The 19,294-nt window shown below is 35.6% G+C and overlaps 2 protein-coding genes across 3 annotated transcripts; one reads left to right on the top strand and one right to left on the bottom strand.

Annotated features, from left to right (window-relative positions):
* Positions 1 to 295: 295 nt before the first annotated feature.
* Positions 296 to 7,647, bottom strand: Letm1 (Leucine zipper and EF-hand containing transmembrane protein 1). Its single transcript, XM_066728034.1, has 7 exons — positions 7,250 to 7,647; positions 6,317 to 6,774; positions 6,078 to 6,248; positions 5,680 to 5,994; positions 5,124 to 5,600; positions 4,626 to 5,066; positions 296 to 4,548 (listed from the first exon to the last, which is right to left on the bottom strand). Exons 1-7 carry the CDS (start codon positions 7,305 to 7,307, stop codon positions 4,180 to 4,182), a joined length of 2,289 nt encoding a protein of 762 aa, XP_066584131.1. The 5' UTR covers positions 7,308 to 7,647; the 3' UTR covers positions 296 to 4,179.
* Positions 7,648 to 8,012: 365 nt separating this feature from the next.
* Positions 8,013 to 11,406, top strand: Nsun5 (Nop2/Sun-like domain containing protein 5). 2 transcript variants are annotated; one of them, XM_066728033.1, is made up of 7 exons: positions 8,013 to 8,200; positions 8,289 to 8,422; positions 8,509 to 8,779; positions 9,551 to 9,807; positions 9,880 to 9,995; positions 10,070 to 10,242; positions 10,307 to 11,406. In XM_066728033.1, exons 2-7 carry the CDS (start codon positions 8,297 to 8,299, stop codon positions 11,200 to 11,202), a joined length of 1,839 nt encoding a protein of 612 aa, XP_066584130.1. In that variant the 5' UTR covers positions 8,013 to 8,200; positions 8,289 to 8,296; the 3' UTR covers positions 11,203 to 11,406. The 2 variants fall into 2 exon arrangements, with proteins under 2 accessions (XP_066584130.1, XP_066584129.1); XM_066728032.1 differs by having other exon boundaries at positions 8,013 to 8,422.
* The last annotated feature ends 7,888 nt before the right edge of the window (positions 11,407 to 19,294 follow it).

The raw sequence follows: 19,294 nt of genomic DNA, 5'->3' as shown, positions 1-19,294 counted from the left end.
ATTCGCACCCCACCAGCGCTGTAACTCTTGCAACGACCAATTAGATTTCTCTTCCTACAGAAACTATCGTCCGATTGGCTGTTGCCAAGACTCACTTGGGAATTTCTACTTTCTACTAAACTATACTTTTTGTGCATAAAGTCCTAAGAAAATAGACCTTTCAAATAGTAATGATAAAAATGATAAATATACAAATATTTATTTAAGAGCAAAATACAAGAAACATAATTTAAGTTACGATTTATACTTCAGAGAGATTACGCGGCAAATATTTTTTTGTTCATAAATGGAAAGGAAGGGGAAGCATTGGATAAGTAGATAACTACTCTGTTGGTAAAGGAAAACAAACGAAGAAAATATTTAAGCGTGTAACTTTTTTTTGTTTCCTTTTAAAAAATTAAATCATTGATTATTAGAGTGGACAGACTTACGGATATACAGCTGCGAGAATTTTTTTATCATTATTGTTTTACATGCAGCAGCTTCGTGCATAAATAATATTGTTTCAAATTAGTATCTTGCGCGAGGATATATTTTTTCAATAATTTTCATAAATTACTTACTATCGGAGTAAAATTGATACTTTTGTAGCAGCATCGATTCCCCTTCTGAAAAATTAACGAGTTATCGATGGCCTTAGATCAGTTAGATCTCGTATACAAAAGCCATAAGACTTACATATAACGGAGTAGTTGACTTTAGTATTTGTATATATGAGATCTAACCGGTCTAGCTATGCCTATAGGATCCATTCCGAATTACGCATATGCACACATAAAACACTACATTTTATCAAAAATATGACACGAGCTGTACCAATCTATGTGCTTCAAGTGTAATTCGCAATGCAGCTTTAGGGTCATATATACTAATACACAGCCCATAGATATTTTTGTATGTGGCATGCGTATAAAGTAACACGTTACACGGTTAATACGTGGCATGAAGGTCTGCCTTATGTTCTCTACTCCTCGACATATTTAAATTAAAAAGTTACAATGTCGAATAATTATTTAATACACATATTTTGAACTTTTCTGAATTGTACAAAACTTTGTAACTAAATAATCTACAGACTAACAGCCGTTTAAATGTCACTCTTGCAGTATGTTTTGTACAGCGTGTTTATATCCTAAACTTCACGTTCCGTATACCAGCAACTTTCAAGGTTTTATTTTTGTTATCTTTTTTTAAATTCAGGAATATTCCCACTGGTCTACTGTAACTGTACAGCTCTATTGTATTATTTGTATCGATATCTTATGTTGACAAACATTATAAGGTCTTGTCTGTAAATAACGATCGGCTTACGATCGGCAATACGTGCTAGGAAATTCCAAGAAGAAGTTTGATGAAATTTATAATTTACACATTAGCACGCTTTCAATATTTGCTACTAAGTGGAAGTTATAGAAGATAATATAATGAACGTCGACGATACAGTGGATACGAAGAGTGCAGAAGCAGAAAAGAAAACTCGAAGAATTAAATTTATTGCGGAAACTCGCTATAAGATCCTGTGCACTTTCACGGAAAATCCTGATGACTGGGTTTTTAATATAAATTTTGGTGACAAAGTGTATAAGGTATTAATGACCGCATATGCTTATGTGAAGCAAATTTACGACGCTGATCAAATCTTAAATAATAAATTGAAGAATGATAATTGTAAGATTATGATTATGAACGTTGACCACGTCGTATAAAAATAGATTGTACATGACTTTGTGCTAAGCGAAGCAGCACTATGAGAAATTCCCTTCTTAAAATATGAAACAGGTAATGAGAAGAATTGATAAACAATGGCGGATCAATTTCTGTGCAATATTTGAGGAGTCACGCTTTAAGGAGGAAGGAATTTAGACTAGGTTATCAGGCTCTTATAGAAAAGTCAATGGTCAAGATATAATAAAGAGCCTAGAAGATTACGGAATAATTCCTCCTTTTTATGAATGTTGTGAGGGCATTACGTACTGGATGAAAAAGTCAGTACTAATGCCACATCTATTGAATCCTATGGCCGCTTTAATCTGCTACATAAGATCAGATTGCGATGATTTCGAAAAATGGAAGAAAGAAGTGAAAAGAGCCTTCGCTAATTTTCCAGAAATCGATGAGATATTAAACGAACTTAAAAGAAATAGCCTAGAAGACACAAAATATCTTAATTATCCGATGGGGATGTTATTACTGGTAACATTATCATGTGCAGCTGTACGTATTATTTATCCGCTTCTTACAGCATTTTCGTTTATATTTCGTCAAGACTTTCACTATTCAGAGCAGAAAATTTTAACCAATGACTAGATCGATAGGTTTGATTTATTGGGTACACAAACGGTCCATTGATATTTTTCTTTTATAAGATTTTCGGCAGTTAAAAGTGATCGTTAATTTTAATCAATGGGAACGACAATATCGCTAAGCAAATAAGCGCGTCATTCGTGTTATGGGTCTTTCAAAGAAGACCTTTCTATTCTTCCCCAAATTACTGACAATGACTGTTGGTACACGATAAAGGAGCTTAATTGTATTTTCAAGCAAAATAAAACATCAGGGACTCTAACAACTTTTAGTCCAATAAAAACAAATATGGGGGTCCAATATGATAGAGAAGCTAATGGAACTACGTCATTTAGATTACTGCTCATGCTCTGGCAGTGATATTATGTGGTTGTATTATGATTCTCGTATGGAATATTTTATAGAGCTTTACAATCAACTGGTAACATGTCAGAAAAGATCAACACTGAAACTACTAAATAAAAACAATGGACAGCTCACAATAGGAGATTCAGGGTGGTTTAAAGTAACTGAGCTTACATCGGCACTAAACCGTCTTTGATGAAAACATTTCAATTGCAGGATCCGATCGTGACTTCTACAATCATAAGTAGTTTACAACAAAATAATTTCATCAAATCTACCTTTAAATAATTTTCTGTTTAAAGCAAAGAAGATAACATATCAATGAGGAGAGGTGTACCACGAACTAACGCAGGACTCAGGAGTATCCAGACATTGTTATATACTTCCCAGAATTGTTGAAAATTTATTTTTTATCTATATTATTATATTATCATGTACTTATATGTATTCGTTTATTAAGAAATTGGCATTATTTGTTGCAAAACAATTTATATAAGGAAACCCTTGGAGCTTTTAGACTCTTGTTTTACATAAGCACATCATTTTTTAATATTTACAAATAATTACTTTCATTTTCTTTGAGTCAGTGGTACAATATTAGGTTAACATCTACTCCTTTCATATTTGTCTAACAATTTCAAAGAAATTTTATTGAATATGATGTTATACTATTTTTCAATATTTTCCATTTTTGTATAAATTTAAAGATCTCACTGTTAAACAGCTTTTCATTAGGAAAAGTCTTTTAAAACAATAATAGAATTGCATTTGAGATAAATTAATAGTTTATCTCATTTAATTTACACAACGTTGATAACAAATTATAGCTATCTATACAATAAGTCCTTGTATCCTGTGAAATTCTCTATTTTTTCCAAGAGGTGAAATGTGGATTAAACGCATCGTTACAGATTAGATTGTAAATGCAAAAAATAGCACACAATCTTAGCACAGGTGGAATGATTATCTTTTGATCATATATAAAAGGCTAAAACTTTCAGAATTTCCAAATCTTACTTTTTACCATGAATTATAAAATATATTAATGTACCATTCAGATAAGGGTATTCAAAGGTTTTCAATGTAGCATTATATCTGCGACCAGCACAAACATACTAACACACCAACCGAACTTGGATGACATTTCGTGAATATGATGCGGGCAAAATGCACCACAGTCTTAATTAAAAAAACCTGAAGCTTTTATATTTACGAAAATCAAGGTAAAAACACTATTTCATTAACACTTAATAAAAATATCGCATTATACAAATCGTATGTATAATGAATTGTGTTAGCAGAGTATAGAAATCTTCGTATTCACAGATATATAGCGATTTTCACTTCTACAAGTGAAAACGTGTAAGAACAGCAATACTTGTTTTCATCAAAAGTTTCTCCGAAAAACTTACGTGCTCGCGTTACTTAATCCTTCGTATCTATTTTAAATAAAAATATTATCTTATATATTTCTCTATATATATATATATATATAATATATATTAACTTTTAGTGTTCATTGTGCAATGATCATAGTTGTTTAGAACCTTCAGATTTCTTTGTTGTAGGAGGTACTCCAGGTGTCAATGTCTCTTTTTTTACTGATTCGGTAGTGGGCTTCAAAATTTCCCTCGTCTTTTCTAAATCTTCATCCTGATTAGAATAACTATTGATAGACTTGTAACCATCTTTCAGTTCCTCCGGGTCTGCTTTCTGATCTTTTGCAGATGTTTTATCCAACTTAGGCATCTGTTCATCCGTTTCCTTCAAAAGTTCTTTCTGTTTCTTTTGAAGCTGTTCTTCTATCTCTAATACTTCTTCTTTATCGATTAGGTCGATTAATTCATCAACCTGCTTTTTACTTAATTTAACATCCTCCTTGCCAATTAATTCAACGACCTGAAAGCAAAGAATCGTGTCACTCGTTATGTTACATATAATTAAACTGAAAGGCACATTAGTATCGTGAGCAGTACCTTAAGGACGTCTTCTATTTTAATTGCACCATCTCTGTCCCCATCAATCTTTCCTAAAATCTCCGATATCCGTGCTAATCGGAATTCATCAGGAACATTTTGGATTTTCTTAATGGCAGCTATTAATTCGTCTATTTTAACTAATTCTTCAATAGCTTTATTATCTTTGCTCTTCTCTTCTCCAAGAGCCTCTATCTTTTCTTTAACTTTCTTCTCAGATTGCTCAAGCTCCAATAAGACAGCATCCATTTTATTAATCATTTTATTAACTTTGTTGAACAGTCTCTTGGCTCCCTTAGAGACTTTAATGTTTTCTATATCTTCCTGACCTTTAGCTTCTGCTTTGATTTGATAGAGTTCTTGTATATCTTCTTGATATTCCGCCATTTCTTCTTTAAGCTCTTTCAATTCTTCTTTTTCAACGGCCATTTGTTTCTTTTCCTAAAAATTTTTCTCGTTAAATATATGGATAATAAATATATTGTACCTCACATTTACCTTTCCAATGGATTCCAATGCTTGTTCAATCGCTTTTACATCAGTAGACGTAATTTCATCTTTTTTCGACGGCTCCGCTGCCAAAATAGTTTTGGGAGGGGTAACTTCTTTTTCTTCCTCTCTCTCTTCCTCAATTCGTTTCTCCTCAAGTTTGATAAGTTCAATTTCAGTTTTATGATCCATTTTTCCTTCCTTCTCACCGATTGCCGCTTTTGTACGCGCCGCTACAGCATCCGGCAAAGCTGAAATAGTGGCTTTCAATTTGTCCGACATCGGAATTGTTTCCGGTACCATGAGTGCTCTGGATAGAAGCAACAAGGATGGTGGCACTTTTTGATTTAAACTAAGATCCAGCCATTGCGCTAATTGTTCCTTTAATCTACTTTCAGGCATTCCATAAGCTCTCATGCCTCTGGCTCTGCATGCTTGTTGCAATTCGCTTCTAGTTAAAGAATCTATTCCTTCCTTATCTATTAACTTGAAAAATGAAAAAATACTTTAAATTTAATATTGAAAAATTAGTAGCTTTATATTTTAAAGAGATAAATTGGTATACCTTATCATCCGCTGCTAGACTTCTAAGCTTCATTCTGAGAAGAAATCGTAAAAAATTAGACGTACCGAGAGTTTGCACATCCAACACGCGACAAAGTGCAATTAACTGCGGCCTTGATAGCGAATCTAACGTTATTTCGTCTTCGAAAAGTTTACTGAATTTTATAATTTCTTCGTTAGATGCAACAGCACCGGTTGTTCTAACTTTATGAAAAAAATCTGCAAATTCCTTTGCTTTCTCAGATCTGTGATCTGTCGATTGCACAGCCATGTCCCCTAACGTTTTTTGTAAAAATTTAGCCATTTCTATCTTAACCTAAAATTGGTTTTTATTTTGATATAAGATTTTATGTATATATTTGAATTAATAACATTTTTTCTATTTTCTATAATCTTTACCTTCAAAGCTTGCTTCAATTTATCTTCCTTTTCCGTTGCTGTCTGGAAAGTTGATGGTAGCAAACCAGGGAATAATTTTATTGCTACTGGCAATAAGAGCTCCATAAATGGTACAATTATAAATACAGAGAAGGGAATTAACCTGAATAAATTACCCGTTGTTTTTACAAGCTAGAAATATTATTTATATTAATATTATTGTTGAATAATTTACATAAATTTATGATACATTAACATACCAATCTATGTTCTCTTCTTGTTAATTCTTTACCCTGTAAAACTCGCCATATTAATTTAGCTGAAACTTTCATGTCCAGTCCTAATAACCTGAAACCATGGTAATAATGCAATATTTCTCCCTTAATTTTCTGCAAAATTGTACGTTTCTCTGCAACAGTTTTTTCAGGGGATGCTGCCACAGAGCTTGCCATAGTTTTATCTATTTTTTCTTTTGACTCCTTCTCTTCTTTAATACTTTTTACAGTTTCTTCAATCTTAGAAGATGGTTCTTGACCGTTCCAAGTCGGAGTCATATAAAATGTACGAATTGGTGAATAAGCATTACTAGATGGATAGGTTTCATGAAGGACAGAATCTTTCAGAAGCTTTTTAGTATTAGAATCCCTGATACTCATTGAAATTAAAGATGTTCCCTCATACATCTGTCTTGTATTATACCATGTTACAATATTACACCCTAGAATGAAAAAGCAGCGATTAATGAAGTCATAATGAAACAAAATGTAATTATAGTAAACAAACTTTGTATAGAATTTACATGTATTTTTAATGATATATATGCATATCCCGTGAAAGTTTGTTATATATTCACTCATTTTTTCAATGAGACAAATCATATATACAGTTAATGATAGAACAACAGAAGAATCGAGAAAACGGACAAAAAATTAGACGATTTTAATTTACGACATAACCTTCTAAACTTGTGAAGACTAGGACGATATAATATAAATGGAAATATTGTAATGACATTAGAATACAATGTTAAGAATGTAAATAGCAGGCATTTTCCAAAGTAATCTATTTTCATGTGGATCAGTGTTACATAAACTTAAATGGAATACCTATATTAGCCTATTATCTTTCATAATACATTGTAAAAAAATCATGATCTAAAATAATTTATCCGGTATAATTAAAGTGATACATACTTCTCATGGTACTACCATGTCTGGTAACCATCATCTTGGAATAAATTAAAGAATTCATTTCGTTATTGTATTATTAATCGAACGTTTTTAAAGCCGTAATAGCCGTATCTCGTTGCATCTGCACGGACTGCACGTTGTACCTACGGCCATCACCAAACGTACATACCAAAGTTATCATTAAACGTGTGTTTTGCTACAACGCCTTGAACGTAGCAGCTGGTAGCAGAGCGACAGGGCAGTGAAGGAGCACGCGCAAGCGGCACGAGCAGAGCTTGATGACAGCAGCCTGCAGCAATGCCAGCATTGCCAGCAATTATCAGCAACTGGCCGAACTGGCCGGTATGACGAGAATTCGATACCTCCCATTCTCATCCTCATTACCTTGTGTTACATTTAGGAATAATAATTAAGAGAGAGGGTACCAAATTTCCGACGTTTACCACCAATAATCAACAGCGGCAGTGTTCGGGAATCTACTGCCAGATCCAGTATACTCGCGTCATCATTATCTGTATTTATTACTAGCCGATTAAGGGCCGGTTTTTCCACCTATTGGTAAAATTTATCTGCTTGGTAAAATTGACAAACTGTAGTAAATTCTATTCAATTTCAAGCTTTACCAAACGGATAAATTTATCCAGACGTTTTGCCAATAGGTGGAACAATCGGTCCTAACAAAAGAAAACCGGTATCCCGAATCCGGCACATGGTTGGATTTTGGAATTCTAATGATTCTGACAATGGCATCACTGTCTGCTCAGGGACGACAGGCCCCGACGGCCGACACCAGCCGACACTCGACAGCCTCGACAGGCAGGGGCCAGGGAGGGATGAGGCCGATGAGGGACTAGGTTCAGTTCAAGGGAATTGAATTGAATATGAGTGTCGAGTGTCGACACTGTCGACTCGACTGTCGAGAGAATTCAATGTAACATAACGAACGGAAGATTTGTATGTATGGTTTATATAGGTTATACACACATTTGTCACATGTATGTATAATGTGACTGCATTTTAAATCGCTACTTGCGCTTTTAAGGAAATAACATGTCTGAAGGATTTATGCACTCTTCGAAAGTACCTAGAATTTATAAAGTATCTGCTAAAGTCATTAAAAGTGTACGGGAGGAAGGAGGCAGCCTGAAATCCTTAATTTTTGAAAAAAGGCATCCTGTAAGTAAAAAATTAATAAATCATTTTTTGAATAATCTTGTTTAATTATATCTGTATTATAAATTCCTTAAATTTTTAAATACTAGAATGTTAATGGCATTTATGCATTGACATTGAATACACTAAAAAGGGGCCAGGAGTTAGATTATCTTTTAAGAAAGACTGGTATTTTGATTAATGAGCCACGATTAGATCCATGGCTAGCTAGAGTTTTGATAACTGAGTTATTATGGGGAAAACAAAAGCTTTTAGCAGATTGTAAACCGATAAATACTATCCTGTCATATGAAAAGGCCTTAAGAGATGAAATGCACAATATTCCCATTCAAAACGAATCTCTTAAAAGCACAGAAAAAGGTAAAGAAATATTGTATTTCTTTGTCAACAAATGTATGTTATTTTTACAGAGATGGACTTTTCTTCAAAGCAGTTGAGCCTGCAACATTAATTTATTAAATAGAGATAATTCTAAGCCAGCGGAGTTGTACCAGAAGATTGATGGTTTTGATAATTCGCAACAACAGAATACTAACAAGAAGGCATTCTAGAATAAATAAACTATTGTCTTACGTACGTAAAAATCATCAGAAAGTTGTCAGTCAAGAGAACAAAGTTAAATCTAATCTAGATTTAACAGCTATGACTTCTGCTTCGACGTTAGGAGTGCTTTTTATATGTAGCATCGCTATGTTTACATTACCCTTTGCAGCATTTTATGGAGTGCAACATATAATGATTAATGAATTTCATTCCGATAGATTTGTTAGCAATTGTGTTTCTGTACTTGCTGCTGTAATTATGGTCAACTTAATTATAACATGCTATGTGTATTATGCTTTCCAAGAGAAAGATGATCCACCACAGCCAGGACCTATAACTGAACATCCAGTTACTAAAGATAACTTAAATAAAAAAGATAAATAAATATCTTTCACTAAAAGCACATTTACATAATGCATTTAACAAGAATAAACTTTCTTTGTCCATTCAAAGTAAAAATAGCATACATGTTGATTAATACGACTTATTAATAATAAGATGTATTTATAAGAATAAATAAATTTAATAACAGATTTAATTTTCTCTATTCTATTTATTTCCTTCTTTAATCAATCTATTTTTTTACAGTTAAAAAACCAAGGTACTTACGTATTAATACATTATTATTATCAATAAATGGAGCCATTTCATATTTTCAAGACAATGGATGGGAGCTTTTATCCAAACCAAAAGACTATTCGAGATATCTGGAAATTTTGTCAAGGCTGTCAGATTCATTCTTCCTTCAAGATTTTCATATACCTGAATTATTTGCATTTCCTCCTAATACAAATTTTTTTTATGATGAATATTACAAATATGGAAAATTAATTTTGCAAGACAAGGTAAATATTAATTTGTATGAGTTGCATATCATAATAGAGTAAAAAAATCAATGAATAATAATTTGTTCACAGGCTAGCTGTCTGCCGTCCTATTTATTAAATCCCCCACCAGGATCTTCCGTTTTGGATATGTGTGCGGCTCCTGGCATGAAGGCAACACATTTGGCAGCTATACTTCAAAATAAAGGGTATATCTTTTGTAAAAATAAAAAATCATATAAAATATTAAAGCTATAGAGATAATTTTTAATCATTTTTACAGAACAGTTTACGCTGCTGAAATTGATAAAAGAAGATTTGAAGTTTTATCTCAACAGCTGGGAATATCACATGCCACATGCGTAGTGCCATTTAATCAAGATGCACTGACTTTAAATGAAAATCAATGCCCAAACATTGAATACATTTTGGTTGATCCAAGTTGTTCTGGCTCAGGTATTAATGATACAAATGCGTTATAAACAGACATATATAGTTTACTGAATAATTCTTATTTCAGGTATGATAGATCGGCCTAAGTTTGAAACCGACGATAAAGCTGATCCTAGACGTCTTAAAAGACTTCAATCATTTCAAGTAATTTTATTGAAACACGCTCTCCTCAATTTTTCATCGGTAAAAAGGGTTGTTTACAGCACGTGTTCCATTCATCCAGAAGAAAATGAAGAAGTATTGAATGATATTTTACGAGATATAAAAGGATCTTACAAACTCTTGAATACTAAAGAACTACTCAATAACAATTGGAAGAATTTCAGCTCGAAAAGTTACGATTGCGGCGAGCTTTGCCTTTACGCACGCCCAGAGATTGATAAGTGCAATGGATTTTTCGTCGCTGTTTTCGAGAGAGATTTTAACGTCCCGTTGCCAAAGTACAAAAGAAAAACTGAGAAAAGACTAAGTAACTGCGAAGACAATGATGTAGCAGAGGAAACTGCAGTGCATGCAGATATTACTGATGAAAGGGATGAAAATATACCCAAAAAGAAGAAGAAGCGTGGAAAGAGAAAGCATAAAATAGAAAATGCGGATAATGATGAAATGGTAGAAGAGTGCACGAAAGAGTCGATAAAACAAATGAAATTTGATGAAAGTATAGAACAGTTGTTGAATTCGAGTGTAAAGATTATTGAAGAGGCTGTAGATTCCAGCGAGTTGCCTCGGCAGAAGAAGAAAAAGAAGAAGAAGAAGGAGCGTGATTCTCTCGAAGAAACGGAGCTTGAAAATAGCGAAAATTTAAAGAAGAAGGCGAAGATAAAAAAATCCAAGGATGTTGAAGAAGGCGAAAAGACCGCTGAAAATTTAGTGACAGTAAAATCGAAAAAGAAAAAATCCAAACGTAAAAATGAAGAAGGAATACAATATGCGTTTCAAGAGGAGCCTGGAAGAAAGTAACAAAGGCAATAAAAGAAAGCGAAGATTAGTCTTATCTTTGTGAAGTACAATATTAAGCAATTAAAAACTGTAAGGTTAACCAAATAAATTACAAACGTAAAGTATCTTTAGAAACAGTTGTAGTGCCACCTCCTAGTAATACCAATTCGGTTATTAGCATCTCGAATCTTACCTCCACTCGGTTGCTCTTATACCGACAGTACTTATCCGACGATTTGAATCTAAAATAAATATATTTCTAAATAATTTTTTCATTTCTAATCACTTTCCTCAAGGAATTGAGTGGAATTAGTGAAAGGTCGTGCTGCATAATATAATAAAAAATACTCAGGGCGTGTACCGATTTCAGTCGTACCATGAATCCCATAAAAATATCGATCAGTGATCTTTATGCTTGGAGCAAATTCTGATTTTTAATCAATTCTACTGGGCCTTTTGGTTGGAATCACGAAAGTTTGCACGGTTTGTCGGTGCAAATACGAAACAGGGTGTAAAAGTAAAGTCCCAGATAAGCGTTTAGGCACGAGAGCGACAGCACGCACGCAGATCCCGAGAAAGTTGGTTTCTTAAACACGAAAAGGGAGAAATGTTCGATAAGAGTTTGCTAAATCCAGGAGTAACGGTGAAGCGAGAAAGAGAGTATGGGCTTTTATAAAAATTAGTCTAGAGAGAGAGAGGAGAGCTCTTCGCTTCTCTTTCGCAAGTGGGTCGCCGCTGTCACGTCCACTTAATAACGGGTTATCTCGCGCTGATTTGTTGTAAACTCTCCCAGCCTCGTTATTTACGAGTGACGGGCATGCACGCATTTCTATTGAATAATGTATAATTATTATACTTGTTGGCCCTTTGCCATATGCTAGCCTCCGTAAATAATCATCTATTTTGCTTGGTGGTTAATGTTTCGTGTGCGTACGCACAATACTCCCCCCTGATGAATACGTTCGTCGAGCGATTTTAATTTGCATTGTTAACATAAACAAATCTCGTAGAATTAAACAACGAAATTAATTACTTATAAGCTATATGTATCACTTTATCAGCACGAACGATTTCTATGTGGTTGGGTCTATATAATTTGAAGGAATTTATGGCGTTGATAATGTTGCTTCGCAACAAAGTGATTGATTATTTGGATTTCTTGGATTTTAGAAAAGTGGGAAATTTGTTGATGCTTTCTTTCTTTTTTTTTTATGTTGTAGTGATAGTACGCGGTGGAGTATAATTTATACGGAAACGATGATTCTTACAATATTTCCCCAGCGTGTTCCGAGTAGTCAATACCTGGAAGGTTTGCGTGTTTGGTGCGGTGGACGGCTGACCAGATTCGTTTCTTGACCACTTAAGTAATCGAGCGGCTCCGCTGAGTGTTGTATACATCGTGAAAAACGTGAATCAGCAGGATTCTCGATAAAGTTCAACGGAAATTTGATTTTACTCTTTAAAATCAAGCTTTCCTTTATTAAGTAAGGAAAATACTATAACATTATTCGCGCTGCCACAATTGAAAGGATAAGTCATTCATTCAAAGATAAAGATAAAACAATGGGGCAAAGCAAACAATTAAACGAAGCATTTCGATCGATTTAAATTTATAGAAAAAACAAAGAAAAAAATCTTTAATCAAGATCTGGACAAGTATAATACTTTATGTCATCCGATGCAATCTCTCCAATCAAAGCTTGGAATTCACTTTGTACATTGTTTTTACTGCTCGAAAACAATGTTGATTTCTCGTGCAAGATAGCAGATGTGAAAATATTTGTCGATATCTGCAAAATGTCAAGTCTTTGCATGCAGTGGCGTAAGGGGATATAAATAATAACAAATTTTATGAAAATCTGCATTTTATTCTATGCAAATTGCGAATAATCAGGAGAGGAAAGTATTATAAATTTGGAGGACTTTTTTTCATCAACGTGTATTAATTTACAAGGTGGATGATGCTTGAGGGGTAAAGTTCAAAAACATACGCAATGCAGATTTATCTGATGGATGAATTGTAGTAAGTGGTGGAGGCCTGATTAGGAGTGGACAGGCCAGACGGAAGAAAAACTGCAAGTTCTCACCCCTTTCTCAAGCTGACCCTTTTCACCCTCGGTACACTTTAGCATTCACCGAGTCTGGTCTGGCACCATTACTATACTTGTCTGCGTAACAGTCCCCTATATTACAGCTATACCTACCAGCTACTTCTACTTGTCCCCTCCTTTATTATACTATACACTCGTACCACGCGTTTCACACAGGCACGTTATTCTTCACTTGGAATTTTAAGTAGAGCCTTATGTTCCACCATTCCATCATTGAAACTCCACTAATTAATCTGTGCTAATCAACGCTACTATATCCTATATAATTATACATATATACATATATCGAATCTCTTTGTGAAGAAAACCTTGAATACGAGATTTTACATGCACTATTCATCCATTTTCGAGTCGACCTAATCAGATCATTCGCAGCTCAATTTTCTTAATTAGCTCCGTTAATTAAGGCAATTGTATATTTCTAATGTCAGTTGGCAAATGAATGGCTGATTTTGCGTGATTGCTAGCTATATCAAAATTTTCCTTAACGAGACTCGAGGTCCAGCTGTTAAAGGAGCAATTAAAGTACCCATATATATATATATATATATATATATATATATATATATATATATACAATATATAGTTTAAATGCAAAAGAGGCTCCTACGAAATCGCGGAGAAAATAAATCCTTTCGTGCAAGCCTCCTCCGCATTAGCCGAGCGCGTTAATTACAACGGGCCTTCGGACAACCTAACGAGACACGTATACGATATAGCCGTAATGGCCATCGTCCACTGTGACCAAACTCACCGAGTTGTCCAAGAGTTCCGTCCTACTTGCCTTTCTATAGCTTGACAATTTTGTTCCTCTCGAGCACTTGTTGACCGAAATCAAGTCATCCCAAGTTTTTCCGACAAAAATTCCTTAGGGAAAAAAGTTTTATCGGCCAATCTGGAAAATTCTATCGAAGCTTCGCATCTTTGTTCTTCGCCACTTTTGCGGCCCGCATGAAAGCACAATTATCGCTGTGGAACTGGGTCATTTGCTTGTCGAGGAAATAAAAGAATCACGACGAAAATTGCAGGTAACGCGATGGATTTTTTTCATATCGAGACTCGCCTTTTGCTTGATACGCTAATAAACTTTTTCATTGGTTTACTGTATTTTCAAACGAGATTCCACTTAATAAAGAACATTTTTTATTAAGTAAATTTAAAATTAATTTATACCTATAGAATTAATGGTAGAGAGGAAAACCAGTGTTGTAAATTATTAAAAAGTCTAATAAACTTTTTCATTGGATTATTGTATTTTCAAACGAGATTCCATTTAATAAAGAACATTTTTTATTAAGTAAATTTAAAATTAATTTATACCTATAGAATTAATGGTAGAGAGGAAAACCAGTGCTGTAAATTATTCAAAAGTCTAATAAACTTTTTCGTTGGATTATTGTATTTTCAAATGAGATTCGTTTTAATAAACTTTTTTTCATTATGTAAATTTAGAATTAATTTATAGAATCACAATATAAGAGAGGAAAACTAGTGTCGTAAATCATTAAAATATCGAGGTGTATAATTGCAGTGGTATTGCGACATTTATTTTCTCCTGATTTGGTTTCAGATGACCGCTGGTACTGACGGTATCCCGTCATTAGGGAAAAAAAAAATTGATTGCTTTTGCATAATCAGTACAGCAAGCAGCCGTTGTAAATGAGATTCTAATTGGGCTAAGTTTGTATATTTATGAACTCGCCTTCCAATTATTCAACAGAATGCAAGAAAAATTGCTGGGATTTCCTCTCCTACGACCTTTTACCTCTCATTGCTGATTCTGAAAATAACGAGTTCGCACGAAAGACGAATGATTCATAGCTGTAAGGTGAAATTAATTCGCGTCTATTGTGCAAAAAGAAGCATCAAATACATAGAAGAGACGAAAAAATATATATCAGAAAATAAATAACTAAAAATAGAGACTCGTATAGCCCCCGTCTAAGTTAAGGGTGAGTTTTCCACCGAGTCTCCAAGAAAATTCGTCGAATAAATAAAAGACGATAAAAAATAAATTGAGAGGGGTGTGGTACCTAGGAGAAAATAGATAAAAAGGGAGGAAATATTGAAAGGATTCTGTTGTGGTAAAGAAAAGGGTTGTTAATTAAGGAAGAAGGGGGTGGGTGGCTGGTTGGTACGTAGTAAAAAAGGGGGATCGATCGAAGGGAGGATCGGAGGTTGGAGGATGGAGAATCCGATGTGCTTTCCTCCGGCCATTGCGGTATTGGAGGGTTTGGAGAGGGGAGGTTGTATATAGCAAGGGGGAGGGGTGAAGGGCGCGAAGCTGGGGAAACCAATGGTCTATGGGAGTCCACGGGGCTTGGCCAATGAGCCTCGGCTCTTGCGCCTTGAAGCTTGGCAAGCAACAAGTTCGGGACTGCCTCGGTTCACTGACTCCTGGACGCCATCGGCTTGTACGGGCTACGCGCGCGAGAATCGACGGCGACGTCGACGTCGACGATACGACGGGGGTGCTGTCGGGTGCCGCACTCAACGCCGGGACGCCACGGTTGAAGGACGCATGAATATGTAAAACGCGAACCACTCCTTTCGTAATTCTTCGTCCCGTCTCGCACCGAACGCTCCACGAGATTCTTCCTCCTCTTCCCCAACTTCCGATCCTTCGTCCTTCGTCCTTCATCCCCACCCCCCCCCCCCCCTCCCAAGTCCGCTCGACTTCCTCGGCAACACTCGTTGGGCACCTCGTCCAAGTGGATTTTCAAAAATCAGGTAAAATAATAAAAGCAACTATAGTAGTGGAGTCTTCATATTAAGGATTGGGTAGAAAAATCAAATTATATATCGGTTAAGAGTTATCTTGTGATTGTGCGGGATCGTTGATCGTCGATGGGTGGCCGAACCAGGGTTGTTTCAGTGAAAATATCAATAATAATTCTTCCCTCGAATTGTAAACTCTTCGACGTACGAGAATTTGGGTGTTTCTTGTTGTTTATTTCAAACCTTTGTTCGGTTTGTTGGAACAAGGTGTGTAGGATGAGCTAGAAATTGCGTCCAGGAAACTTTGAAATTATATATATATATATATATATATACGTTATGGATTATACAGGATGATGAGACATTCGATGAGATAAATATTAACAGTTTGAGTGCTACAACCACACAAGAATTCCTGTATTATTTCGAGGGAAGGATAGAAACTTGGATTCAGCTGGCTAGAATCGAGGTATGTATTCATTGGCAAGAATAAAATATTTATAATTAATTTTATTTTATTAATTAATTTCTAGACTCTGTGCAGATTATTATATAAACTTTGGCTTAATCAGCATTCAGAGTGAAAGAGTATATATAAATTCTATGATATAATAATTCATGCTAATCAGTTTAATAATTATTTTGTTGATAATTGCGTAATAAAATTGTTGTTTATTCTCTCGGCTCGATCTTTACAGTCGCCTATTCGCAATCAGTGTTGAAAAGTCAGGGTCCGATACGATGCTGGGCAAAGTTTAATTATAGCCTGATGATAATCGCGATAATCACGGTGCGAGCTTTCATATCTTCGAGCTTTATAAAAATCTGGCCAGCTCGTTTCTTTTAAAGCGGTCTCTCGTAAAGCAGCATAATTACGCGATAGAGATCTGCTTGGAAAAATGTTTCGCGGAAGTGCAAAGAGGTCCTTCGTGCTAAAACGCCCGTAGTGGAAAACAGTTTATATACCCGCTTACTCAAATCACCAATAAAACTGTCCCTACTGACTTCCTTCGCTACCCAAAGCCTATGCAAATCGCAAATTGAACTCGTAAATCAGTATCTTTAAAAATTAACAATTTGCCCGCTCGTATACATATACATATACATATATATATATATATATATATAGGATCTGCTGAAATTGTGTCCTTTGGAAAATCTTTCAACACGAGTTGATTTCAATTTCAAAACGAAATATAGCGTATCTTTGCCAGTTATCCAATCTGCCATATTTCATTACATTCCACAAATCAAAATGATAATATCAAATAATTTTTTATTTTTAAACAATCGTCGAGGAAAATTTGAAGAATCATTCGGGAGTCTTATTTGTAATTTGCAATTGTTGTAACGTATATATGCAAGAATAAAATAAGTGTTCTTGATAAAAATATTGAAGCAAAATAAATTTCTATTCGATAAATCATTAGTTTGATTTTAACGTTTAATGAAACTTAACAGTGATGTCTTGAAGAAAAAATCAAGGTCTGACTAGAGCGGGTTATTACCACTGCGGAAATGGAGAAATGATTTTCGAAACCGGAAAAAGAGGCGTGGCGTCATAAATCATTGAATTTTCGTCCTAGAAATTGTTTATTCTTCAAGGATGTACATAAATAAGTATCGTCAAATAAATCTCTAACGTGTTTAGCTTATAAAAAATTTCACAGTGGTAGTTGGTTCAAGGGATTCTCAAATAACTGCTTTTAACATATTACACGTTAATCCTTAAATACACAAAGTTTATTCTTTATTTTCCACTGCATAGAGAATAATGACGAAATATATGTACATGTGTAAATTATATTTTTATAAATTTGTCATACGATGTAATCAGACACAGAGATATGTATACTATATGTACATATGGGATACCTATAGCTAGACGATAAAACTGGGTTTTCAGGGATTTTACACTTTGCGATTTTATCTATTTAATTCGAAAATAGTCCTACGATCTTTTATCAGTGGTTAAATTAAAGTTTGACTTATAAATAAAAACAGTTCTCGTTTTACCATTTTATTCAAATTGTTTAAAAGCTATAAGCTTTGACTCTTGTAGAGTCAAGAGTTTCGATTTTGCTCCAATCTTTCCTATCTGAAAATCGTTATTTTATTTTTAATACATTACCAAGTGTGTATTTAATAGTTAAAAATAAATTCGTATACACCTTAAATGCCAGGCACGACTTACACGTAAAACAAAGTGTCTTTGCTCGCATACTCGGTTTACGTGTACAATAAATATACCATCAGATAAGCAAACGTATCAAAACGGCACCTCGGATTTGAGCGATTGCCAAGGCTCCGTTTGTTTAGTCTGACCAGTTTAACAGTAGTATCACTTTTGTCAGGAGCGCCGAGAACTCGCGTCCGACCAAACACCGATCGTATCTACTTATCGGCATAGCTTTAACTCACGTCAGCAACTGCCTCTAGATTTTCCTCAAGCACAGTAAACCAGTGTTTATACAATTGCTCGGCAGATGTTCGGCGATGGCGAAATCCAGTGAGGAGTGAGAAAGGGCTAGGGCAAGGGCCAGATCCCTATTGGATGATCGCGGCTGAAAATCGTGCAAGTTCCAGTGCCAGCTCCAGGCTGGGGCAGTTCGAGGAGGTAACGGGAGGCGGAAGTGTGGTTGGCGGCAACGGAGGAGCTGAGGAAGCCGCGGCAATTACACCGGTGTTGGCCGCAGGTGAGTAAGAACTCCCCGAGATTAGTGACAGACTGTGAAAAAATCACCGCTCGATCTCTGCATGCGAGAAAAGAATAAAAACAGAAGAGGAGCATTATTGGGGTGTGGTAGAGTGAGATAAGAAGATGGAATATATAATTTTGTGTGTGTGTGTATGTGTTGCGAGGGTAGGTGTGATGAAGAGAGAGGATCAGGAGGCGCCACAGAACGGAGTAGCTGGAAAAGGGGGACAAAATTCAGTAGCGGCACCTGGGAAGAGTTTGGGGAACACGATCGGCGGCGGTAGCGGTGGTGGTAACTGCGAAATGGCTGCAGCGGGGATGATGGCGTTGGGGGGCGTGAGGGGGACCGACGAGGACGAGGAGGAGGAGGAGGAGGAGGAGGAGGAGGAGGAAGAGGAGGAGGAGGAGGAGGATGAGGAGGAGCAGGGGGGTAAGGGCGAGGGGAAGGGGGGCATCGGGGGGAGGAAGCAGAGGGTGGGGCAGCAGGATCGCGCTCGTGCAGGACGTCGCGCTGCGGGCATGGCGGGGAAGCAGGGGGTGCAGGAGGACGAGGAGGACGAGGAGGAGGACGATCAGGAGGAGGAGG

The sequence above is a fragment of the Prorops nasuta genome, unplaced genomic scaffold, assembly GCF_024137725.1.
Source record: "Prorops nasuta isolate Cenicafe-Biocafe unplaced genomic scaffold, Cenicafe_Pnas_1.2 PNAS00006, whole genome shotgun sequence".
NCBI classification, from domain to species: domain Eukaryota; kingdom Metazoa; phylum Arthropoda; class Insecta; order Hymenoptera; family Bethylidae; genus Prorops; species Prorops nasuta.
The sequence above is the reverse complement of the archived record's forward strand: the minus strand, read 5'-3'. Positions and strand labels throughout refer to the sequence as shown.

Excerpts from the sequence above, each read along its gene's own strand:
- Nsun5 (XM_066728033.1), top strand. The coding sequence starts at position 8,297 with ATGTCTGAAGGATTTATGCACTCTTCGAAAGTACCTAGAATTTATAAA. Across the intron at positions 8,423-8,508 it reads TTTTTGAAAAAAGGCATCCT|AATGTTAATGGCATTTATGC; the intron begins GTAAGTAAAAAA and ends TTTAAATACTAG. Across the intron at positions 10,243-10,306 it reads TCCAAGTTGTTCTGGCTCAG|GTATGATAGATCGGCCTAAG; the intron begins GTATTAATGATA and ends TTCTTATTTCAG.
- Letm1 (XM_066728034.1), bottom strand. The coding sequence starts at position 7,307 with ATGAATTCTTTAATTTATTCCAAGATGATGGTTACCAGACATGGTAGT. Across the intron at positions 6,775-7,249 it reads ACATGGTAGTACCATGAGAA|GGTGTAATATTGTAACATGG; the intron begins GTATGTATCACT and ends TTTTCATTCTAG. Across the intron at positions 5,995-6,077 it reads AATTGAAGCAAGCTTTGAAG|GTTAAGATAGAAATGGCTAA; the intron begins GTAAAGATTATA and ends AACCAATTTTAG.